At 40.5% G+C, this 26,288-nt stretch overlaps 1 protein-coding gene across 1 annotated transcript in view; it reads right to left on the bottom strand.

Moving 5' to 3' along the window:
• The window catches only part of LOC116060283 (NACHT, LRR and PYD domains-containing protein 12-like), a 50,830-nt gene extending 25,049 nt beyond the window's left edge, over positions 1-25,781 (bottom strand). Inside the window, exons 1-10 of the mRNA XM_035993514.1 lie at positions 25,676-25,781; positions 22,060-22,339; positions 21,767-21,808; positions 15,073-16,942; positions 13,087-13,260; positions 12,741-12,914; positions 12,398-12,571; positions 12,055-12,228; positions 9,388-9,561; positions 9,065-9,111 (exon numbers count right to left, since the gene is read on the bottom strand). Of these exons, the coding sequence (XP_035849407.1) occupies positions 9,065-9,111; positions 9,388-9,561; positions 12,055-12,228; positions 12,398-12,571; positions 12,741-12,914; positions 13,087-13,260; positions 15,073-16,942; positions 21,767-21,808; positions 22,060-22,327 (3,097 nt within the window). The 5' untranslated portion in view covers positions 22,328-22,339; positions 25,676-25,781. The remainder of the gene's footprint in view (positions 1-9,064; positions 9,112-9,387; positions 9,562-12,054; positions 12,229-12,397; positions 12,572-12,740; positions 12,915-13,086; positions 13,261-15,072; positions 16,943-21,766; positions 21,809-22,059; positions 22,340-25,675) is intronic.
• Positions 25,782-26,288: the final 507 nt, after the last annotated feature.

Below are 26,288 nucleotides of genomic sequence, written 5' to 3'. Positions count from 1 at the left end.
CTCTCTCTCTCTCTCTGTCTCTCTGTCTCTCTCTCTCTCTCTGTCTCTCTGTCTCTCTCTCTCTCTCTGTGTCTCTCTCTATCTCTCTCTCTCTCTCTCTGTCTCTCTGTCTCTCTGTCTCTCTCTCTGTCTCTCTCTGTCTCTCCCTCTCTTTTTCCCTCTCTCTGTCTCTCTGTCTCTCTCTCTCTCTCTCTCTCTCTCTGTATCTCTCAATTCAATTCAATTCAAGGTACCGTGTTGCCAAAGCACAAGAAAAACAGCGTAACAATCTGTCTCTCTCTCGCTCTCTCTCTCTCTCTCTCTGTCTGTTTGTCTGTCTCTTGCTCTCTTTCGCTCTCCGTCTCTCACTCTCTCTCTGTCTCTTTCTCTCTCCCTCTGTCTCTCTCTTTCTGTCTCTGTCTGTCTGTTTGTCTGTCTCTCTCTCTCTCTCTGTCTCTCTCTGTCTCTCTCTCTCTCTCTTTGTCTCTCTCTCTGTCTGTCTCTTTGTCACTCTCTCTGTCTGTCTTTCTCTCTCTCTGTCTGTCTCTGTCTCTCTCTCTGTGTCTGTCTCTCTGTCTGTCTTTCTCTCTCTCTGTCTGTCTCTCTCTGTCTCTCTCTCTCTCTCTCTCTCTGTCTCTCTCTCTCTGTCTGTCTCTCTCTCTCTGTCTCTCTCTAACTGTCTCTCTCTCTCTAACTGTCTGTCTCTAGCTCTCTCTCTCTGTGTCTCTCTCTCTGTCTCTGTCTGTCTGTCTGTATGTTTGTCTTTCTCTCTCTCTGTCTCTCTCTCTGTGTCTCTCTGTTTCTCTCTGTCTCACACTCTCACTCTGTCTGTCTCTCTCTCTCTGTCTCTCTCTCTCTGTCTGTCTCTAACTGTCTCTCTCTCTTTCTGTCTCTTTGTCTCTCTCTGTGTCTGTCTCTCTCTTTCTCTCTCTGACTGTCTCTCTCTCTGTCTCTCTCTCTCTGTCTCTCTCTCTCTCTGTCTCTCTCTCTCTATTGTCTCTCTCTTTTTAAATAAAATTTAAATTGGAATGTCTGTCTTGACTTTTCTTGATTGTTGCTCAGCTGTCCTCTGTATTTCCTGTTGGCCTGGGTTATTTGTTATGTTGCCATAAACGTTAGTAAAATGGTCCAAATATCCCCATTTTGAATGGCTAATTCCTCTTTAGATGTGTTTAGTTTATGCCAATTTTCCCAGAATTGATTGGACTGTATTGATTCTTTGATTAGGTTTAGCTGATTTTTGTTATGCTGTTCCCTTTTGGTTCTTAATCAATCAACATTTATTTATATAGCACTTTACAGTAACCAACAGGTATCCAAAGTGCTTAACATCAGAACCAAGACTAAAACACACATCATATAACATATCATACAATAAAAAGAATGACACATAGAAACAATAAAATCAGAAAAGGTTACATAGAAATAGGAGAAGGAAATTGTCACACCACTACTATGAGGATAAGTCACCAATCATGACAGAGAAGCTTCTATTTGTCAAATAGGATCTAAACTATGTAAGTACTGAGCCTCGGATGCCTACACACTGATCAAGGCGAGAGAGGACTGCATGATCTACTGTATCAAACGCCGCTGTGAGGTCCAAAAGAATTAAAACAGCCGGATTCCCGGCATCTACAGACAAGGCAATATCATTGTGCACTCTAAGCAGTGCAGACTCAGTGCTATGACGTGATCTAAAATAAGATTGAAATTTTTTAAACACAAAGGTCTGTTGCAAAAAGGCTTGTAACTGTATAAAAACAACTTTTTCCAAAACCTTTGACAGAAAAGGCAGATGAGAGACTGGTCTAAAATTGGACAATACTGTGGGGTCAAGCTGTGGCTTCTTAAGTAGGGGCCTGACCACAGCATGTTTAAAAGCAGCTGGGACAGAACCTAAGCTAAGACAAGAATTAAAAAAAGTAAGAAGACTTGACCCAATAGTGCTATTAAAAACCTCCTTCACTATCCTGGCAGGAACAATGTCTAAAGGACAGTTGTTAGGTTGCATGTGTTGCAGTACCTCAGTTAGCAATGTCAGAGAAACTGGCGTAAATTCCCCAAACACAGCAGAGTGCACAGGAGCAGCAGGTACAAACACATTGAAATTAGCACTGGCGTTTTGCCTGACAGAAGCAACTTAAAAGCAACAATAAAATAACAGAGAAAATTCTCACATGTACTGTTTGAAACATCTGTCGGAACAGAGGTGCATGGATTCACAACAGAGTTTATCACATTAAATAACACTCTAGGTTCATGGCAACTGCTAGCTATGACAGATGAGAGATGCTGCATCTTCCCCACCTTCACAGCCTTCTGGTATGCTGCTAGACTGTCCCTTAATAAACCCAGAGATACATGCAAATTGTCCTTCTTCCACCTTCATTCAGCTTGTCTGCAGTGTTGCCTAAGGGCCCTTGTGGTGTCATTTAGCCAAGGGTCCGTCTTAGGTTTAATAGTTTTAGTTCAAACAGGGGCAATAGAGTCTAAGATTTCAATGCATGTGGAGTGGAACACAGAGAGAATGTTATCTGGTGAAGAGGGAGATACCAGACCATTCTTTGCATAAAACTGTGAGCCCACAAATGCAGAAGCAAACTCTCCAGCTGAAGAGGAGGTGATGCAGTGGTGCCTAGAAGCTGAGGATATAGGCCTACTAGCAGGTGGTGGAACACTGATCTCAAACCTGATGGGGAAGTTATCTGAAATACCAGTTTCTGTTATTTCACTGAGTGAAACTGAAAGCCCATATGAGATGATGAGATCCAGGGTGTGGCCAAGATGATGTGTAGGCCCTTCCACACATTGATTAAGGCCAAATGAGTTCAAAAGAGTTTTAAAATCATGAGCAAGTGGGTTTGAGGGACAACACACATGGATATTGAAGTCCCCACAAACCAGGAGCTTGTCATATTTAGGAACAACATCAGCTAAAAACTTTGAAAACTCGCTCATAAAATCCTTGTTGAGCTTTGGTGGGCGATAAGTAACTGCACACAACACAGGAGAATCCAGATCAGCCACAAACAGCTGAAGCTCAAAACTATTTTAACAGGATGCAGGTAATAATCTGCATCTGTACTCATCTTCGAAGAGAGTGGCCAGCCCACCGCCTCGATCTGACACTCTGGGCGAGTTGTGGAAAGAACAGCTGGGGGGGAGGAGCTCCGAGAACGTCACCTGGTTTCAGCCAGGTTTCCATCAACAACAGAAAGTCCAGAGTATTGGTCGTAAAAAAGTCATTCAATATAAAAGTCTTATTCGTGAGTGATCTCATGTTGATCAGCGCCATGCGAATTGAGCGTCTTGGGCACTCGGAGTCGGGTACAGTCGACGAGAGCCACCGGTAACTGTGTACCAGAGAACGCCGCGGATTGCAGCCAATGAACTCCGTGGAAAACCCAACACAAGGATAGCTCAGATCGCTGGTGGAGGATGATGCCCGGTACGATCTGAGCCTGACACCATAGATAGGCTGGTATGGACGCCAGGAAAGGCGGTGGCGTAGATTGACCATCAGAGCCGTAGATCGGCACTTTCTTCGCAGAATAATATATAATTAAAAGAGTCAGGCAGTCATACACCAGCACAGGTGACCCGTTTTGAATGACAAACAGTAGAAAGAGGCAAATATACAATAATTCAAACACAGGTAAGCGGTGAGACACACAGTGTACGGTTTCTGAATGTGTCCTGCCTTCAGTCTACTGGTGAGCTGTTTAAAATCTGCACGGCTTTTTACGTCACTAGCCGAAACAAGCTGGATAACCGTTAGCATGCTAGCGTTAGCATGCTAGCATTAGCATGCTACCTCGTTCTCAATGGCAAAGCACTGCTACAACACACACAAGTTCACCATAATCTACAAAATAACTACTTAAACGTGCGCCCTCGTTTAGAAGAAGTCTCCCAGCTAATCCTGCCTTGTAACTGACTGAAGTTGGAGAAACAGCCTTTCTTTTACTGTCTATGGAGCTAGCTGGCATGATCTACGATCTGAGCTACGTGCGAGTGCAATCAAAGATAGTACAGAAGAAAAGATGTCTCACTCTGTAGTTAAAACAGAGACCTGAACACAGGGTGAAAAGAGAAGCTGCAGCAATGTGCAGTACAAGAAAAATATGGTGTTTATTGAAAATTAAACCACGTAAACCTATTCTGGTACAACCTTAAAATACAATTATGAACCTGAAAATGACCATAATATGAGCACTTTAATAAATGTTTGTATTATTTTAGTGTTTCTCCATAAAGATGGCGTACAGTTTGCTTATTTGGGTCCCTGTGTTTCTGATTGGATACATTTTAGTCCTTTCCTTAGATTTTTTAAGATTATGAAACCATTTTTCACCATTAATATTTTTGGTTTTTCTTTTCCTCTTTAACTTTGTTAGTTTTGCTGCCTTTTTGCCATAAAAAATGTATGTTATTAATAGCTAAATTCACACCTTTGTCACTGTCTCTCTCTCTCTCTCTCTCTCTCTCTCTCTCTCTCTCTGTCTGTGTCTCTGTCTCTCTATCTTTCTCTCTCTGTCTTTCTCTCTGTCTCTCTGTCTCAGTCTCTCAGTCTCTGTCTCTCTCTCTGTCTCTCTGTCTCACTCTCTCTGTCTGTCTTTCTCTCTCTCTCTCTCTCTCTCTCTCTCTGTCTCTGTCTCTTTCTCTCTCTCTCTGTCTCTCTCTCTCTCTCTCTCTCTCTGTCTCTTTCTCTCTCTCTGTCTCTGTCTCTCTCTCTCTCTCTCTCTCTCTCTCTCTCTCTCTCTCTCTCTCTATCTCTGTCTCTGTCTCAGTCTCTCTCCCTCTCTCTCTCTCTCTCTCTCTCTCTCTCTGTGAACACACACAGTTCTGGTGGTAGATTAACTCAGATATGTGCTGATTAGCTCTCATAACGGGCCAGGTGGGAAGCACACTGCCATGAGTCCATGAGGCTAATGTCTGATTACTCCACATTGTCATCGTGATATTTTGTGATTACATTCTGAATCTGCAGCGTTCTCTGTCAGGTAAATATAGTAGTACAATGTCTTCCTCTGATGTAAGTCAGTAGTAGGCTATACAGTGGAGTTGCATATCAAGTGGTTTGGGGTCCTTCTGTAAGTCATTTTGGGGTACAATTTGGTTTTGATGAATTCTACAAGCAGCAATACCACAGGCCAAGCAATCACCCGTTCCAAACAGGCACATTTTCAATGGGCACTGCACTAGTTATAAGAAAACCCCAAGTTTAAGTTTCTGTAGAAAAGTCAACCACGGAGAACTCATTTGATCTCATTTTTGACATTGCTGTATTTGTGGATCTCCGCGAGTGCTTTTTCTCAAAAAGGAGTCACAATCCTCCTCCAAAAGGCATAAGAAAATGAGTGCAGGAGTCGCCATAACAACGTATAACATTGTCTGGGTGAATACTCAATTCTGATTGGCTGCAGGGTGTCCATAAAAAAGTGTTATGCCATGTTCACACCAAGGAGAAACAAACACCAATGATCAAAATATGGGGATCATATTTGGATCATTTGTGTTTAATCATGCTACTTGTGTACCCGCCGGTGTACAGCTGTAGGCACCAACAACATTTCTTTCTGTCATCATATGGCCAAAATAACCTCTGCTGCTTTGTACCTGGTGAGTAACAGATACATCGGGAAATTAAACGGTGTCTTGTCTGGGTTAACAATATCATCTGGCGGAGTAATGTTTACTGCCATCTCCAGTAAAGAAACATTACGTCTGATGTCTGCCACTTCCAGCACCACTTGAAGTACACATTGTGCCGTTTTTTAATTGCAGTAATCAGTCAAAAGAAGAATTCCACCACCCCGTCCAAACTTTTAGGAAACCAGGTATCAGATTTGCACAATCCATAGGCACAACGCTTCGGCATGTTTCCCTCACTCGAAAGCTTGACACACCTTCCGCGACTAGTTACGGTGGCTTAGCAAAGGGTCAATTTCTCGCTCAAGTTTAAATATTTGGCAACACTTTACTTGAAAAATCAGAATCAGCTTTATTGGCCAGGTTTGCATAAACCAGCAGTTCTCAAAGTGTGGGGCGCGGCTCACTGATGGGGAATAGAGACATGACAGGTGGGGTGCGCCTTATGCCTTTATATCTTTATCCAGACATCCCAACTGTCCCTGAAGTTCCGGGAGCCTCCCGCATATTGATAGCGGCTCCTTGTCGCCATCACTGCATTCTCCCGAAAGCTTGAGGTATGGGGCAGGCGCCTCGATCAGCAAAACATAGATGTCTTTGAGAGCCTGAGTGAAGATGCTGAAAAAACTGATTCTGGAGCCACCACAGTGATCCCATGTATTAAGCAGCACATCTCTTCCCTGAGAGGATTGTTTCAAAATTACTTCCCGAACAACAGTGCTCAGTATGCCGGGGTTATGGATCCATTCAATGCAGCAGGTTGGTATTTTGACATTTTATTGAATATTACACGCATATTATACATGCATTTTATTTATGTTGTATGCTACTTACTAACTGGAATGGTTGCGTATTTCATTAGCATTGTATTGGGGCGATGGCGGCAGGTGGGGCTTGAAAATTACCCCTTGTCCAAAGTGGGGAATGACCGAAAAAGTTTGAGAACCACTGGCGTAAACAAACAAGCGGCAGCTTGAAAAACGCTCCAGTTGGTGCAGTCAAAGCAACTCAAGCTTAGATTCCCTTGTCCATTTCTTTACAGTCGTTGCACACACATATACACACACACACACACACACAGACATGGAGACAGACAGTGAGCCACACACAGTCTGTCTCACACACACACACACACACACAGTCTGTCTCACACACACACACACGCACACACAGACAGACAGACAGACAGAGAGACAGACAGACAGAAAGACACAAACACAGACACAAACACACACACCAAACACACCACACACACACATATACACTCACACGCGCGCACACACTCACACACACACACACACACACACACACACACACACACACACACACACACACACAGACACATACACAAACACACATACGCAGACACACACACACACACACACAGAATGTAAAAGTTACTTTAAAGACCTCAGACTTCCATTGTTTCAGTAAAGTAATATTATTATTTAGTAATATAAACTAACAATCCATATTTAGGCATTTTGATGCCTTAGGCCGGTTACACACTGGAGGTGTGGCGTGAGCGTGTCAGCTGCATGGCGTGTTTTATTTCTGCTCCCATGGTAACAGGTTAGAGCTTACACACTGCCTGCATGACATGTACGTCTCACGCGTGCATGCTAGAAATAGGACCGACGCCTATTTTACACGCGAGCATGTTGGAAGCATTTCCAGGCAGAATAGAATATAAAAAGATGTGTATATGTCATTTTGACACAAATACATTTAATAAATGACATGTTGATGTTTGAAAGTCTCTAGGTTTTGACATAAATGAAAAAAAAGAATTTGATTTTCAAATATTGCACCTGTCATACAGAAAGAAATATTCTGTAGCCTATTTTGCCAACGTTGTCTTTGCTGTAATCAAATCAGTATATATTTATGTTTAACATGAAGTATACTACTGCTTGAGTGCCGTAAATAAAAGGGAAACATACATGTGTCCAGACAAAGCTAGCAGCAGCAGCGCCGCGTCAGGCACCATTTTGGTGTGTAAAGACATAGAAGATGCCACGCAGCTGACACGCAGCCAACATGCAACAGAAACGCACGCTCACACGATGCCTCCAGTGTGTAACCAGCCTCAATACCATCGTATACTGTGTTTTTCAACATGCTTGTCATTAACGTATTTCATTTTTCGTTTTCAAAGGTGTTCACCACCTTTCTTTTCAGGCAATGTATTTCAAATCTAATCAGATCAGATAGATTGATGCTTTTTCGTTCTATGCAGTGTATATGTCTGATAATAATACAAAGTATTTCTTCTTTCAGACTTTTCAGGTAATTTCATCCTTGACAGCATAACAGATCAGCTTCCAGCTTTCCTAACAATGTATTTTAGCTCTTCACTTATTTAGGTAATGTAATTCAGCTTCTAATTCTGACAATTTTTCAGATTGTTCAGCAGTGCAATGCATTTGAGCTTTAAGATTTTTCATACAATTTTTTTCATATTTCTGCATTCATGAGTCTTCTCTACTTATTTATTGTCAGTTAGAAAATATACTCAGACCTCACGTTGTTCTACATATTTTGTCATTATTCAACTTTTAAAGCCAACAATTCAGTTTAGCATAATCTTTTAACTTTTAAATGAAATTCATACTTATTAAACAATTCCCACTTTTTCAACTATTGTCACTACTTCACCTTCTTCTTATTGATTTAAGCTATTCATCCAGTTTAGCTTTAGCAATTTAGCTATTCAGCATTCCCATGCATTTTCTGCAGGAAATGCATTTTGTAGTTATTTCAAACATTCATTTGACCTCTAACTCAAATGTTCTTTTCTTTTTAGGTTTATTTCAGAGTCCACCTGCTAGGTAAATATCTAGTTTAAATACATTTGCTAGTTTATTTCAGATTCAAATGCTATTTTAGTTTATTATTATTAGTTAGGCAACAATTATGTTAGTTTGTTCTTATTTTGTCTCTTATGAATCATATTTTATTCCCTTTTAATTTTTCCTCCTCATCACAAATCCCACCAATATTACTAATGCATATATCAAATTGAATATGGACATTAAACACAGTTAACACATGACATAACCATACATTCAATAATAAATCAACTTATGCTGTCAATGAAGAGTAAATAAAAAAGAACATTTACAAGTCTTAGCATTTGAACAATGTGCTGCAGAAATAAAGTGTTCTGCTTGTGGTGGAGTCTGCATGAGAAAAGAGTTCAAGGATTTTGGAAAATGTGGTCACTGACTGCATTTTGTGTTAAAGCAATGAAAAATGATCCACAGTTTGTGACTTCTGTTTCTCTCTGAATAGTTTTGACAATGTGACTTCTGTTTTAACTGATGCTTGATAGCAATCGAAAATACATACTAACACAATACTAATCCTACTGGAAGATGTTGTACCTTGTTTTTATGAATCAAAGAGAAAGCATACTCACTCAGCATACATTTCCTCAGACCAGGTTTCAGCCACTGCTCTCCACAATGATACAGCCTGGAGGAAGACACAAAGTCAGAATGAACCTTCAGAAGCTTCCTCATTTCTCATCTTCAAAATAAATCAAACATCTCATGTTTCTAAGGTCAAAAATTAACTCTGAACATCAACATCGACATCCTCAAAGTACTCCAATAAGAATGTAATCATTAATAGGAGTTGAGTCTCAGTGGGGATGAGATTCTTAGCACATCAGTTACTGTCTTCACTGTTATCACCAGGGCTGCTGGTACACACTGTAAACCAACAGTGAGCTCTGCTGTCTGGTCATACCTTAGAGTGTCCAGTCTGCAATGTGGATCCTCCCGTATAGCTGAAAGCAGCTTCTCTCCCGAGGCTCCTGGATGATTGTAGCTCAGGTCCAGCACTCTCAGATGGGAGGGGTTGGAGCTCAGAGCTGATGCCAGAGAAGTACAGCCTTCCTCTGTGATCAGACAGCCTGACAAACTGGACACACACACACACACACACACACACAGAAAATGACTTGAATTTACAATAATAATAATGAATTAATTTTCATCCTGTCTTTCTTCTTCAGTGTAAATTTCCTAATTTTAGCTAAATGTTAAATTGTCTCATCAGTCCACTTCTTTGAAATACATTGTTGCTAAACATTCAAATGCCAGCAGAATTTGACACAAAGTAATTTGTCTTAAAGGACAATTTCGGCGCAAAACGAACCTAGGAGTTATTAACTGATTTGTACCTACTCTGTCACTCTTTGGGACATGTTTTCATGCTAATCGAATGAGTTTGGAGATTTAACGAGGCTACCGCGGACCGCTGGTTAGCTTGAAATGCTAGTATTTGGGGCATGGGGACACTCAAATTAAATCGCTATTTAATACCACTAAAAAGGTTCGAAATATCACTACACTTTAATGTTAGCATAATTAGGGTCCCTAAATGTGAACTGAAGCATTGACAACATTGTAAGTGTATAGATTATTAAGTTATGGTTACACACTGGAGGTATCGTGTGTTATTATCAGTTTATTAAAAAGATAGATTATAAAGCGTTCATGTTTACTTGCGGGAGCCATCTTGGAAACCAGTCATGACTAGTCAAACGCTGTCCAATGTGCAATCTCCATAGACAGTATGGAAATTCCACTTTGCACTGCGGTTCGTTTTGTGCCGGAATTGTCCTTTAAATCTGCATTAATTTATTTTGACCTCTCACTCAACTGGCAAACTTCTGCATGGCCCAAAGCCAGTCCAACAAAAGAGCAAAATAAACCAGAAGAGTCTGGATTTAAAAGTTGGCATAAAACCTGACGAAGTAATTTGACTTAAGTTGGTATAGCCCTAAAGGTTTCTTATCACGGCTGGTAGATAGCAGACATTTGTAAGATCACAAAAAATCTTTATGATGCAGCCAGCTGCACTGGGAATGATATGTGAGTGAATCACAGAGTATCATACAGAGTCCTGAGGTTAAAAAAGTCTCCACAAACCCTTAAGAATTTTTTTTGGCTCTTAGCTGCTAGATGTTGAACTTTCTTTACCAGCTAGTGTCATACTGTGTCTGTCTGCTGTTGGCTGCTGGGCAGGTAGTGTACAGTGGGTTTATCAGAGTTTGTTGGATGTAAACAGCTGTATGCTGCTGTTGAAGAAGGTGCTGATGAGAGTAGTGAGACTGAATCAAAAAATGGAAGTTGTGGGCCAGGGAAATAAATCTATTGGCTGAAAGATGTGGGGTATCTTTTTTTAACATACATTAACTTCTATATCAAGCAACATTTAAATGGTTATTTGTTTAACTGAAGCTGAATCCTGACCTGAGAGTCTCCAGTTTACAGTGTGGACTCTTCACTCCAGTAGAAAGCAGCTTCCCTCCTGAATCCTTCAGTTCGTTGTTACTCAGGTCCAGCTCTCTCAGACTAGAGGACTCTGAGCTGAGAACTGAGGACATATTTTCACAGCTTCTTTCTGACAGGTTACAGCCACTCAGCCTAAACATATGTACAGAACATAAGTAAAACAAAACCTGTATTTGATATTTATTACACTTATATTTAGGTAGGCATTACTGTTATAAAATAAAGTGGTTAACTGGAGAAAAATAAAGACACTGTGACAGATCTGGTTCCCCCTTTACAGGTTTATTATTCCTGACCTGAGAGTCTCCAGTTTACAGTGTGGACTCTTCACTGCAGTAGAAAGCAGCTTCCCTCCTAAATCATTCAGTTCATTGTTACTCAGGTCCAGCTCTCTCAGACTAGAGGACTCTGAGCTGAGAACTGAGGACATATCTTCACAGCTTCTTTCTGACAGGTTACAGCCACTCAGCCTAAAAATATGAACAGAACATAAGTGCAAACATGTTTATCTGTATTTAATAATAACTTACACTTAAATTTAGGTAACTACCAGGAAAAGAAAAATAACAACACCCTGTGAAAGATTTTGGTCACCCTTTGCTCACTCATCTTATTATCACCACCTAGTCAACTGGCTGTTTCCTGGACTCTCAAAGAAGCGAGAGGACCCCTCTCCAACAGAAAGCCACAATCAAGTGGTTAACTGAAGAAAAATGAAAACACTGACAGATCTGGTTCCCCCTTTGCAGGTTTATTATTCCTGACCTGAGAGTCTCCAGTTTACAGTGTGGACTCTTCACCCCAGTATAAAGCAGCTTCCCTCCTGAATCCTTCAGTTCATTGTTACTCAGGTCCAGCTCTCTCAGACTAGAGGACTCTGAGCTGAGAACTGAGGATAGATCTTTACAGCTTCTCTCTGACAGGTTACAGCCACTCAGCCTAAACATATGTACAGAACATATGTAAAAGAAAAGAAAATCTGTATTTGAAATTTGTTACATTTATATTTAGGTAGGCATTACTATTATCATAAAATAAAGTGGTTAACTGAAGAAAAAATTAAAACACTATGTGACAGATCTGGTTCCCCCTTTACAGGTTTAATTTTCCTGACCTGAGAGTCTCCAGTTTACAGTGTGGACTCTTCACTCCAGTAGAAAGCAGCTTCCCTCCTGAATCCTTCAGTTCATTGTTACTCAGGTCCAGCTCTCTCAGACTAGAGGACTCTGAGCTGAGAACTGAGGACATATCTTCACAGCTTCTCTCTGACAGGTTACAGCCACTCAGCCTAAACATATGTACAGAACATATGTAAAAGAAAATGTGTATTTGATATTTATTACACTTATATTTAGGTAGGCATTACTATTATCATAACATAAAGTAGTTAACTGACGAAAAATGAAAACACTGTGTGACAGATCTGGTTCCCCCTTTACAGGTTTATTATTCCTGACCTAAGAGTCTCCAGTTTACAGTGTGGACTCTTCAAACCGGTAGAAAGCAGCTTCCCTCCTGAATCCTTCAGTTCGTTGTTACTCAGGTCCAGCTCTCTCAAACTAGAGGACTCTGAGTTGAGAACTGAGGATAGATCTTCACAGCTTCTCTCTGACAGGTTACAGCGACTCAGCCTAAACATATGTACAGACCATATGTGAAAAAAAATCTGTATTTGATAATTATTACACTTATATTTAGGTAGGCATTACTATTATCATAAAATAAAGTGGTTAACTGAAGAAAAATGAAAACACAGTGTGACATATCTGGTTCCCCCTTTACAGGTTTATTATTCCTGACCTGAGAGTCTCCAGTTTACATTGTGGACTCTTCACTCCAGTAGAAAGCAGCTTCCCTCCTGAATCCTTCAGTTCATTGTTACTCAGGTCCAGCTCTCTCAGACTAGAGGACTCTGAGCTGAGAACTGAGGATAGATCTTCACAGCTTCTCTCTGACAGGTTACAGGCACTCAGCCTAAACATATGTATAGAACATATGTAAAAGAAAAGAAAATCTGTATTTGATATTTATTACACTTATATTTAGGTGGGCATTACTATTATCATAAAATAAAGTGGTTAACTGAAGAAAAATGAAAACACTGTGACAGATCTAGTTCCCTCTTTACAGGTTTATCATTTCTGACCTGAGAGTCTCCAGTTTACAGTGTGGACTCTTCACTGCAGTAGAAAGCAGCTTCCCTCCTGTATCCATTAGTTTGTTGTTACTCAGGTCCAGCTCTCTTAGACTAGAGGACTCTGAGCTGAGAACTGAGGACAGATCTTCACAGCTTCTCTCTGACAGGTTACAGCCACTCAGCCTAAAAATATGAACAGAACATAAGTACAAACATGTTTATCTGTATTTAATAATAACTTACACTTATATTTAGGTAACTACCAGGAAAAGAAAAATGACAACACCCTGTGAAAGATTTTGGTCACCCTTTGCTTACTCATCTTATTATCACCACCTAGTCAACTGGCTGTTTCCTGGACTCTCAAAGAAGCGAGAGGACCCCTCTCCAACAGAAAGCCACAATCAACCCTTCTGAAATTAACAACAACAGACCTGTCTCTCTTCTTCCGTTTTCTCCAAAACACACAAGTGCTATCTTCAACCAACTCTCTTCTTATCTTCACCAGAACTATTTCAAGGCAGGCTACTCAACTAAAACTGCCCTCATTCCAGTCACTGAGCGGCTTGACACTGCTAGAGCAGCCTCTCTCCCTTCTGTGGTCATCCTTCTGTACCTTTTTGCTGTATTTGAAATAGTGAACCACCAGAACCTCATTTTCACCCTTCAGGATCTGTGTCTCAGTTTCTACACACTCTGTGCTCACATCTTACCTCAAAGACTGCACCTACCAGGTAACTTTGAGGGAATCTGTGTCAGAACCTTGTCCATTCACAATAGGGTCCTTCAAGGTTCTTTTTTTTCACTCACGTAACTTTTTTCTACCACAAGTATGCAGATGACACCTGACTAATTCTCTCTTTTCCCCAGTCTGAAACACAAGTACCAGCAACTATCTCTGCCTGTCTGACTGACATCTCTCATTGAATGTCCACATACCACTTCAAACCAGCCTTGATAAGACTGAGCTGATTTCCTACCAGGGGAGGCCTCTTCCACTTAGATCGATGACTCTGTGGTAGTCCCCACCAGGACTGCTAGGAACCTGGGTGTGACTCTCAATGGCTATCTCTCCCTCACTGCCAACATTGCTGCAACAACCCGATCATACTGCATATCCTTAGAAGAAAACGGCCTTTTCTGACCCTCAGCTTCTGGTTCAGGCTCTTGTCAATGGCCAATATGCTTGCTGCTTGCTCACTGCGAGGGACACCTATAGTCACTCAACCAAATCCAGACTTTTTGCTGTCCTGCCTCCTAAATGGTGGAACGAGCTCGTCCTTGACATCAGGACAGACGAAAGTCTACTCATCCTGCACTGCAGGCTAAAAACACATCTCTTCCAACTGCACCAAAGAAGATGGTGGTTTTATAAAAGAAATTGCACTTACATGTATTTTAGCTTATTTGAAGCTAATGTACTTCTATGTGATTCTTGCTCTTCTTAGTTTTACCTACATGGTTGACTGCACTGTCACTGTAATTCACTTTGGATGGAAGCAACAGCTCAATGAAATTTAATATAATGGATCAATCCTTAATAGATTTATTTTTCCTGACCTGAGAGTCTCCATTTTACCGTGTGGACTCTTCAGTGCAGTAGAAAGCAGCTTCACTTCTGATCTGTATTTGAAATGACTTACACATCTACAACACATCACGTTTCTACAGTTGTCCAGACTGAGTTAATGATTCTAACACAACAAATGTATGTCTTGTATTGTGTATATTAGTGGCGTCAGAAAACTATTAAAGGAAATTTCAAAAAAATATAGTCACATCTGTTGGATCCCAATCATTCACACTAATTAATTTCAGCCTCAAAAGACTTACAAAGTGGCAGATCTTTTTTTCTTCATTTGGCTGCATTGATCTGTGGAAGTCAATTAATCAATTTGTTATCTAAATCTTGACTATCAGTTGACTAAAACATACACTAGTTGAGATCAACCCTACACATCTGATACAGTTAGGATCTTCAGTACTTGCACTTACAGAGCTTTTTTGGAGGCTTTGACCACTAGCAGCAGCCTCAGAAGAGCCTCCTCTGAAGCAGAATATTTGTTCAGGTCAAACACGTCCAGATCTTCTTCTGATGACAGTAAGATGAAGACCAGAGCTGACCACTGAGCAGGAGACAGTTCATCTGTGGAGAGACGTCCTGAACTCAGGGCCTGTTGGATCTGCTCCAATAGTGAACGATCATTCAGTTCATTCAGACAGTGGAACAGATTGATGCTTCTCTCTGCAGACAGATCCCCGTTGATCTTCTTCTTGATGTACTCCACTGTTTCCTGATTGGTCTCTGAGCTTCGTCCTGTCTGAGCCAGCAGGTCTTGGAGGAGATCCTGATTGGTCTGCAGTGAAAGACCCAGGAGGAAGCGAAGGAACAAGTCCAGGTGGCCGTTTGGACTCTGTAAGGCCTTGTCAATAGCAAACCTGTGGACCTTAGACATCATAGATTTTTTGCTGAAAGCCATTCGCCCTTTTTCAAGCAAACTTTGCCCAAACATCACATTCTTGTTTCTGTTAATGACTGCGCTCTCTACATGAAGAGCAGCCAGAAACTCTTGAACACTCAGATGGACGAAACTAAACATCTGTTTTTTGTCCTTTCCCCGACTTTCCTTTTTGAAGATCTCTGTGAAAACTCCTGAGTACTTCGAAGCCCCACTGACATCAATGCCACTCTCTTCTAGATCTTTCTCGTAGAAGATCACTTTGCCCTTTTCCAACTGATGGTAAGCCAGTTTTGCTAATGACTCAATGTACTGAATGCACTTTTCTGGGTCACGCTCTTCGGGGTCATACTTCTCTTTTGTCTGATGAATCTGAAACCGCAGGAATTCTGCGTACATCTCAGTCAGGGTCTTGGGCAGCTCCCCTCCCTTTCTGTTTTTTATTACTTTATCTAGAACTATAGCAGTGATCCAGCAGAAGACTGGGATGTGGCACATGATGTGGAGGCTTCGTGATGTCTTGATGTGGGAGATGATTCTGCTGGCCTGCTCCTCATCTGTGAATCTCTTCCTGAAGTACTCCTCCTTCTGTGGGTCGGAGAACCCTCTGACCTCTGTCGTGATGTCTACAAAGTCAGAATGGATCTGATTGGCTGCTGCAGGTCGTGTGGTTATCCAGAGACGAGCAGAGGGAAGCACTCTCTTCTTGATGAGGTTCGTCAGCAGCTTGTCTACTGAGGTTGGCGCACTCACATCAATTATAACTGCCTTGTTTTTATTGGTGGAGCAGTCCAGATCAAGGTGGCTCTCATCCAGTCCATCCAAAATAAACAGAAGTTTGAATTCACTCCTGTCAAAGTTGGTGTTTCCTGTTGACTGCAGCTTTTTAAAGATGTGATTAAGAGCTTCTTTCGTGATGTCTTTGGTCTCCCAGATACATTCATGAATGAGCTCTGCCAAACACACCTTCACTCCCTTCCATGAATTCAGCTCACGGAAGGTGAAGGGGAAAACGAGATGCACATCTTGATTGGCTCTTCCTTCAGCCCAGTCCAACACAAACTTGTGCACAAGAAATGTTTTTCCAATTCCTGCGATTCCCTTGGTCAGCACTGTTCTTATGGAGCTGTCTTCTCCAGAGGGGTGTTTGAACATGTCACAAAGTTTAATTATTGTCTCTGTATCTGCTGGTTTCACTGTCTCAATCTGCCTGACCTCATGCTGTGTGTTGATGTGTACGTCACCCCCAGCTGTGACAGTGAGATGTGTGTACATCTTATCCAGAGGTTGTTTCTCCTCCGTCAACCCTTCTTGTAGTTCCTTGTAACGGTCTTTGAAGTTTGGCTGAATCTTTTCTTTGTATTCTGAGATATGCCGTGCTGGCTTTGGTTCCTTAACCACCCCATCTGTGTTGATCACAAATATAAAAAACAAAGTATCAGGCTGTTGGTCTACAGATGTAGACGCATTATAGCTTAGTTGATATGTTCACTCTTTTATAAAAGCATGGAATGTGGGACACTTTTGCAGAATGTGGCCCTGGACATTTTTAGAAATGGAGCCATTGCAAAGACAATCCTCGAGGTGACCATGGCTTCCATTTTCTTTCCGCCATAACCAAATAATGCATATTGCATCATATCTCCTTAAACACACATGAAATCACAGAATATGTGAGTTTTGATTTTAAACGATAACAACATCATAAACTGTTCAGGTGTATAGTTAGTTGGGGTGAATTTAGTGACATTGTTGTAGGAAAATATGTGAAGATAGAGGTTAGATTTTTATCACTAAGCCGAACGATACAGTGACTGTAAAGAGAAGAACTAAATAGAGACAGAGCGCATTTAATTACCGATCCCATCGGAAAAATAATTCTCTGTTCTCCATTGACTTTGTCTTGTCTGAACGTTCCTTCTTGTCAATGCCGTTTGCTAGTAAAAAATATAAAAATGGTGTTTGGTGGAATGACCTACAAAGTTTGTGTGTGCAGCCGAACCGAAAAAAAAAATGATTCTTGTTAATTTACTAATTAAATATATATTGTAACGATTCATCCATACAACAAAGAAAAAAACTATTCTGCATCTACAAATATGAGTTCAGTCAATTTAGTTGGATTTGCTCTCTAATAATTCATAGTTATTCTACAGTAATGCTGGTTTTAATTTACATTGAAAGGCCAGAGTATGGCTACAGTTTCACTGCTGCCTTCACTCACTCTTTGTAAACTCACAATATGGATGATTGTTATCATGAATCAATATTGTGTATTTTGGTTAAAAAAAGAGTAATCATTGACAAATTTTGGGATATGGTTTTGGCAAATATTAATTATTGTTCTTAAATTATGAAAAAAACAAATCTGATTTTTAAAGTAAAATTATTTCATTCAAACAACAGCCATCTGGTAACAAGTGTGTTAACTCTTTGTGTTCATGTTGTAGTAATCTGAATATTTCCAAGCCATGTTTACTGGGCTATTTTTCAGTTTGAAATTATTGTAAACGTTCCGACAGTGTCTGGACACAGCACTTGGGAAGCTTACTTAGCTAGCTAGTAATTATTAGCGCACTCCCCGGACCCTCCACTTCCCTCCTGGCAAAGGAGGAGAGTGGGCAGCAGCTCTGGTCTGGCTGGGTTTGAGTTGCTGCTGCAGCCGCTGATGAAGGTCCAAACGGACCAGCGACTGGCCAACTTGTCTGACATGCTGTTTTACTGGACCCAGGCCATCGGGTCCTTGCTTATGTCAAATCCTGGTGAAGCATCATCAATTATTTAAATATCCAAATGTTAGTTTTAGGCTAACTGTATTTCTGTAAGTTAAGATCAAACTTTTCGACAGGACGCAGCTTGTGTTATAGTGGAATGTGAATAAATTGGAAAGCTATTCCATATTATTTTTGCAAGTGCCTTAACTTAATAACAGCTAACTTGTCCTTTCTGATAGACATAGATATAAAGCCCAGTTTAGACCGAAGATTCACGACGAGACGCAACTGTTTTAGAACGTTAAAGGAAAAACTTCAGCGGTCTGAACCGGCCCTTCTCAGCTCGACTTAAACCAGCTGATGATTTAGAATGTACACACCACACACACACACACACACAGTAGGAAAGTGCGGCATTGCCAAATTTATAGAATATATGTCAGAATTGTATTTCAAATTCTACATTTTGGCCCTTGAGCTTTCACAAGTCTCTGTGGTTCACAAGGCGTTATTATTTTAAATTAAAGGGTCAGTTCACCCAAGTATAATTGAAAAATTGGAAAAAAAAACATTTTGCTCTACTATTTCAGCAACGCCCCCCTACGCCCTGCTATGCCTTACTGTGCCCTGTAATGCCCCTGCTATGCCCCGCAATGCCCTGAGCTGCTACAACTTTTGTAACAATTGTAAATCAAATCATTATTATTTTTTTTTTAGTCATAGTTCCCCTATCTTATTGTTACTATAGCTGCCACTGTTCATCATTCTAACTTCTATAATTATTATCAATCATATTTTTCTATATCTGTATCAGTTTCTATATCCAAACTGGCAGCGACAGATGCCGCCCACAAAGAGCGTTGTTCTGTCCAAGGTTTCTGTCTAACTTAACTAGCTAATTGTTGGATCTTTGTAAATTATCCTTAAAGTGTCTTGAGATAACTCTTGTAATGATTTGATACTATAAATAAAATTCAATTGAATTCATCCTGTCAACACCACTTTGTATGATACAGATGCAAAGTCTGTTGGAGAAAGCCTATTTTGGTTTCACCTCAAGTGCTTGTCGCCAACACATGTATGAATAAAGTTGGGTTAAACTTGAGGAAGCTGTAAAGCTGTTCGTCGCTGTACAATAAAGTTTATAGCGGATCCTTGGTTAGCTTAAAAGCAGTTACACACCGGGCCGATAATCGGCCGTGGGACAGTCTGGAGAGGTCAGTGACTTGAGTCTGTTCGGTGTGTTCCGTGCCGTCGTCCGTCCGAGGGACCATCGGCCTTCATTTTTGCCGACCTGACATGCTCAGTCTGAGACAGGGCAGTCGGGACTCACCCGGAAATGGCGAATGTAGACAGATTCAGCAACTGCACAGCCTATTTCTCTCTTAAAATATTTTCAGAAACAAGTTTCGGTGAACTATTTTAGTACAATATGAGATTGTAATCTATATCTATAATCTATAAAATCCAAAATCCGGAAGCAGCAGGTCCATGTGACGCGTTCTGCCGGATTTCATTTTTTGGGCGACAATACAGATTAGTGCTGACTGCTGTTATGGAGATGTTGCTTTGGTGTGTTCCGAGGCACTTTTTTGACCAACTCAGGGAGACTGATCAGTCAAACTGCCTTTTCTGCCAACGGTCGGCCGTCTGGTTGGTGTGTAACTGCCTTAACACTGAGCCACCTACTCCAAGAGGCTTTATTGTTCCCAATTTGTACCGATTTTCTAATAGAAAGGCCCTTTGCGTTAAAATGCAAATTTAACGTACAGTGGCTTCAGAAAATATTCAAATAAATAAATTTAAGACAAAATTCTTACACACACACACACACACACGACAAAGCAAAATCCCACTTTAATAATATTTTGTAATAATTTGTATTATGTACCTTTAGTTTCTTCAACACCACTGGCATCCACTGAAACAGAAATAATGTAGTTATTACCATCCAGTTTTTATTTGATTGATCCAATTTGCATTCAAATTCACACACCTCCCTCTCAAACTCGTTCTATCAGTAGAACTTCAGTCTAGCTATGTTTAATTAGCAGACACACACACACACACACACACACACACACACATAATACCTTCGGTTTTGGGAGACATGGCTTTCGTCTCATTTGTCCTGTCAGATGTGACTGAAACACAAACATGCAACAGCTCTTGAGAAATGCAAAATAATTGAAGGCATTTCGTTAAATACAATTTAGCATGTACATAGTTAAACATAAATATGGATTTATTTCATTTATGAATTCAGTGGAAACATTACCATAAGTGTTGTTGACATTAAGCGTTATAATCTCTGCCTTCACATTTGTAAACTGAGGTGTGCTGACGACACCTCCATGCTGGGCGGTGACTGCTGGTCTTCCTCCTCCCCTCTGAGTTTCAGCTGATTTAGAATAAACAAAATAATCAGGAACCACAACTCATCAACTTCTGAACTGCTAGAAGGGTTCAGATATGCTTTTTTGTTAGAGCTGATTTAGCAAAGACCTGAAGGATCAAGAACAAATAAAGCTTGGTACAGGGTTTCTGCAGGTTTTACCAAGTCACATTTAAGACTTTTAAAGACCTTTTTAAGACCTTTAAGAATACAATTTAAGACCTATATCGCGACATAAAAGTACAACGAAATGCAGAGTCACAAAAGTACTTGTTGGAGAAAGCCTATTTTGGTTTCACCTTATGCTTGTCACCAAACACATGTATGAATTAAGTTGGGTTAAACTTGAGGAAGCTGTGAAGCTGCTCGTCGCAGAACGACACAGTTCATGGCTGATCCTCGGTTAGCTTAAAGTGCTCATATTTACTCATTTTCAGGTTCATAATTGTATTTAGAGGTTGTACCAGAATAGGTTTACATGGTGTAGTTTTCGAAAAACACCATATTTTTGTTGTACTGCACATTGCTCCAGCTCCTCTTTTCACCCTGTGTTGAGCTCTCTGTTTTAGCTACAGAGTGAGACACTTCTGTTCCATCTTTGTTGGGAGCGTGCCCTAACAGTACCTAGGTAAGGACTACTAGCCAGTCAGAAGCAGAGTATGAGAGCATGCCCTGACAGTACCTAGGTAAGGACTACTAGCCAGTCAGAAGCAGAGTATGAGGGCGTGCCCTAACAGTACCTAGGTAAGGACTACTAGCCAGTCAGAAGCAGAGTATGACCAGTCAGAGTATGAGGTTCTGCCACGTTAGCAGCTAGGCATTTAGTTTTTAGGTTTCCAAAACTTCCTGTGTCCCGTACATACACTTTAAGCAAATGGGGACGAGGAACTACTGCATATCTGCTCATCTCCTTCATCTAAAATGCATGTTTGATGCTTTCATATGTCAACACTTTCACATTAGCTCGGGAAGCTAAAGTTCTTCAAGTAAATTGTAGTACACCATAATTAACTTGTTGGAGAATGGAGTCACTAACTTACTAAGACTATATTTTTTCAAACTTTAAACTGCCACTTTGTCACTCAAGGCTTCCATACTGGCCAGAGAATACAGCAGCTTACCTTTGCTCTGAGAGGAGGGAGTTCCTGTGTTCTGTGAAGTCTCTCCAACATCACTGACATCCACTGACTCTGTGTGAAAATGCGTAGTTTTAAATTATCATTGATGCATTACTGTCATAAACAGCAACAGCACTCACCCGAAATGGTACTGTTACAATTAAATTAAATTAAATTAAAAGACACGCAAATACTCCTCACAGTCAGTCAACCCATTATATACACTCTGCCACTGTGATGCAAAAGCATACGTCATTCTTTCTGCCTGAAAATACATATTAAAAAGATTGACTGACCTGCTCCTGAGCTGGTGTCTGGCAGACTCTGCGCTAGATCATTCCTGTTGATCATCTCTAAAACCTTCTTAGTCACCTTCAGAGCTCCATGAAGGTGATAGGTATTCACCATCACATCCACTGTGTCCTGCCTTTCTGCCTTCTCCAGCTCGGCCACTTTGATGCTTTGGTAGCCTTCCAGGATATCTTGCTGCAGATGCCATTTGAATGTCTTAAATTCATCTTCTTTTAAATCCTCCAGAGTGTTGAAGAGGTCCACTACCGTCATCGTGGTTTCCTGCTAAAATCAGACAGTTCTTTCAAACTGAAGTAAAACTGTAACACAAATGTCTCAGAGCAGCAAGAGGAGTTCTGATTGGTCGACACAGGAGCTGGTGGGATTTATGTGCAGAGTCTGGCCAGTTAGAGCTCCTGCTGTTGCTCTGTTGTTCCAGTGTGTAGGATCTAGATCTGGTGAGTTTGCAGACTGTGACCAACTGAATACCCCGCACACCTCCCTTTTCCAAGTGAGTAGAAAAATCTACGGTGGTCTTCCCTCATGGCAGACTTTGTAAAGAAGATCTGCTCCCTATGTAGATATGAAGGGCTCATTCTAACGAAAACAAAATGATCCTTAGGCCTCATCCAAATCAAACACAGTGTAAAGTTGGTTATGCCACTTGACACAGGAATTGTTGCAAATGACTCAAATAATATTTGTATTGTTGAGGACATGTAGGCAGTAGCAGCAGCGTTATTAAATGCAGAATTTAACTGCACAACAGTTGCTAGCAACTGCAACAAGATCAGGAAAACCATCTGTAGTCAAAGTTCATGTTCTTCTGGAAAAGGGTCATGTGATGGGCTCGTGACAAATCAGGGAAGGACACTGTGGGACCAATAACACAGGAAGGAAGCCAACATGGGTCTCTACTTAATTTTTTTAAAGAGCTCCGGTTTTCCAAATCCATGATTGGATTTTTGATTTAAACTTTTTTAGGGACAGAATGCCAAAATAAGAGCCATCAAATGGCAGAAGGGTACTTTACAACAACAGTTTGAGTTTCTCAGAGTTTACAGATGAGGAAATATGCTGCGAAATAAATTATATTTCAGTTTTTATATTTAAAATCCACAGGAGGTTTCAAAAAACCACAATGACTTGTCTTGATCCAGCAGGGCCTCTGAATGGTACATAATGAAAAGCAACAACAACATTGTTAGAACGTGTACAGATCATGATGCTACCATGGTCTGGGAGCCTGAAACTAGTAAATTTGTAACATAAGCCTAACAGATAAGACTGACTGACATCTGTCGCCATTTCCAAAGATCTCCATTTGTGTCCGTCCAAACTACGAAACAACCCCAGAGTTTTCAAACCCAAACGTGGGCAGCACTGTTTTCCAAATGTTTCCATTTTAGGGGCTCGGAAACGGTTTTGAAGTACTTTCAGGCTCTTTAAGGATTCGATTCCAGTGAAAAAAGTCAACCAGACACCAGTTTATAGCTGAAACAGTGTCAACGGTCAGTCAGATGTCTCAAGTTGTTTGTTCCCATTTGTAGAAAAATAAAAGAGTGTTTTTGTCTGTTATAAAAGGAGTGGACCGTGTGGATTGTGAGCTAGTTTACAGTGAAGACGCCACAACAAGAACCCAACCACAGCCAACATCATTCACTTTAAAAACTAAAACACAATTACATCTTTGGCTGCACAATATATCGCTGCACAATATATAGCTGAAACAGTGTCAACGGTAAGTCAGATGTCTCAAGTTGTTTGTTCCCATTTGTAGGAAAATAAAAGTGTTTTTGTCTGTTATAAAAGGAGTGGACCGTGTGGATTGTGAGCTAGTTTACAGTGAAGACGCCACAACAAGAACCTAACCACAGCCAACATCATTCACTTTAAAAACTAAAACACAATTACATCTTTGGCTGCACAATATATCGCTGCACAATATATAGCTGAAACAGTGTCAACGGTAAGTCAGATGTCTCAAGTTGTTTGTTCCCATTTGTAGGAAAATAAAAGTGTTTTTGTCTGTTATAAAAGGAGTGGACCGTGTGGATTGTGAGCTAGTTTACAGTGAAGACGCCACAACAAGAACCCAACCACAGTCAACATCATTCACTTTAAAAACTAAAACACAATTACAACTTTGGCTGCACAATAAATCGTCATTTGTTATCATCATGATAAATTCAACGATAAACTATCTGGAAATACTGCAATATTACACTCAGGGAGGTTTTGAATTAGTTGATAGAGTATCAGTAGAAAACCACTTTAAAATGTAATTATTTCTTTTTAATTGATGCCTTTTGTATTCAGTTCAACGTTCAAATTTGTTAAATAAAAGAATATTGGAAATATATAATATTTTCTTTCTTATTCATCAAATAATGTGTTGTATTTTAGCAGAATACTAACAAAGTAGTTGCATATTTCCCTCATATCGTGCAGCCCTAGGAAAAAGGTTGTGGGGATATTTTTTGTAGCACAATACAAAACCATAACAATGTGACATTTAAGGAGCGACAGATGAGCTGTAGCTGTGCTATCAGTCCACTAGATGGAGCACTTTACCTACACCATCTCCACAGAGCTGGAGAGCAGACTGACTGAGTCAAACTAGAACAGGAGGCACAAACAGTCAGATAACTCCAGTTATTACACAAGATAACACAACATCCAACATTAAAAACACACTTTGACCTTTTGGTCTAGAGCACATGTGTCAAACTCAAGGCCCGTGGGCCAAATCTGAACCCGTATATCAATTTGGGTTCATAATAAATTTTGGCCCGCCTAGTTGTGTGCCAAACCAAAAACTCAGAAAAGGGTTTTTTTAAACTGCATTTACCTGACATTCAAAGCAGAATATGGCAGCTTTGCCGACTCTGAGACTCAGAAATTCCCTCAGAAGAGAGTTCACATTCAGGCTGTGAAACAGGTTGTTGTTAAAAAAATGTATTTTGGTTTTGCTTGATTTGCTAAATTCTATGATGCCTAAGGAACTCTTTTGATGACTTTTGTAAGGCTTCATGTCAACAAAAATGGGACAAAAAGCGTACAAAAATGTCGGAAAAAGCAACAAATTCACAAAAAGGTGAGAAATGTCTGAGAAAGCCACAAAAAAAGTCTGAACAAAAACAAAAATGAGGAAAAAAGCTACCAAAATGTTTAAAAAAGTGACATGCAGTAACAAAAAGCATGTCAACAATCATCATCATTACTCAGAAGTGAAGAGATTCAAATTTAACATGTTTTTACTGTTGATTCAATCTGATTTCACTGAATATATAAAGGCTCACTTTGGCCAAAAAGTCACAAATCATAGAAAAAAATTGTAAATTATTTAGAGAATATTCAGATCTACAAACAGTAAACACCAGTGTTGACGTATATTATGAATCCCCCCAAAGAGTAAATAGCCGATTTAGTTTGAGTCAGAGAGTAAAAAGTATTCAGGCTGTCGGAGCAGAAAGACACTTCCTCATTTCTCAGAAGTGAAGACATTCAAATATAACTTCTTTCCTGTTGATTACATCTGACTTCACTGAACATATAAAGGCTCATTTTGTTAAAAAAAAGCAACAAATCACAGAATAATTAGTAAATGAGGCTGCTCACCTGTTAAAGTCCCGTCCAGATGAGGTCAGAGAGACGTCCTCCTCCTCCTCCTCCGTCTGCAGACACTGACAGACGCTGCTGCTGTCTGTGTTCATCACTTCCTCACACCTTTAAATCTAAACCTAGAAATGTCAGTATGACGTCAGAGCAGAGGGCCGGTCTGAGCTGTAGTTCAGCCAGTCAGAAGCAGCTGGCAGCGTTACAAAAGCTGTCAGTCAGCACTCTGATGGCAGCTGGAGACACTGACACAACTCCAAAGAGTCCAAACTGCAAGAACACTGAAGCCCCAGAAGAAGGAGAAACAGAACAACAGGTTCATTATTAAATGATGGAGGAACCACAGTCTATAAACTCATGACAGCAAACCACAACTTACAGTGGACCAGCTGGGTCAACACAAACGTAAACGCTACAAGTCTCTCTCCCAAATTCAAAGAGGCTTTATTAGCATGACCATATTTATACACAGTATTGCTAAAGCACAAAAAACAGGGAAACATTTAACACATTTACATCCAGTTGTCCAGTAGGAAGCTGACAATAAAACATCAGGTTAACATTCATCATGTCAACACAATGTAACAATAAGAACAACACTGATGGATATCAGCAA

Source organism: Sander lucioperca, chromosome 17, assembly GCF_008315115.2.
Source record: "Sander lucioperca isolate FBNREF2018 chromosome 17, SLUC_FBN_1.2, whole genome shotgun sequence".
Taxonomy (NCBI): domain Eukaryota; kingdom Metazoa; phylum Chordata; class Actinopteri; order Perciformes; family Percidae; genus Sander; species Sander lucioperca.
Note: the sequence above shows the minus strand (reverse complement) of the source record. Positions and strands in the feature narration are given on the sequence as shown.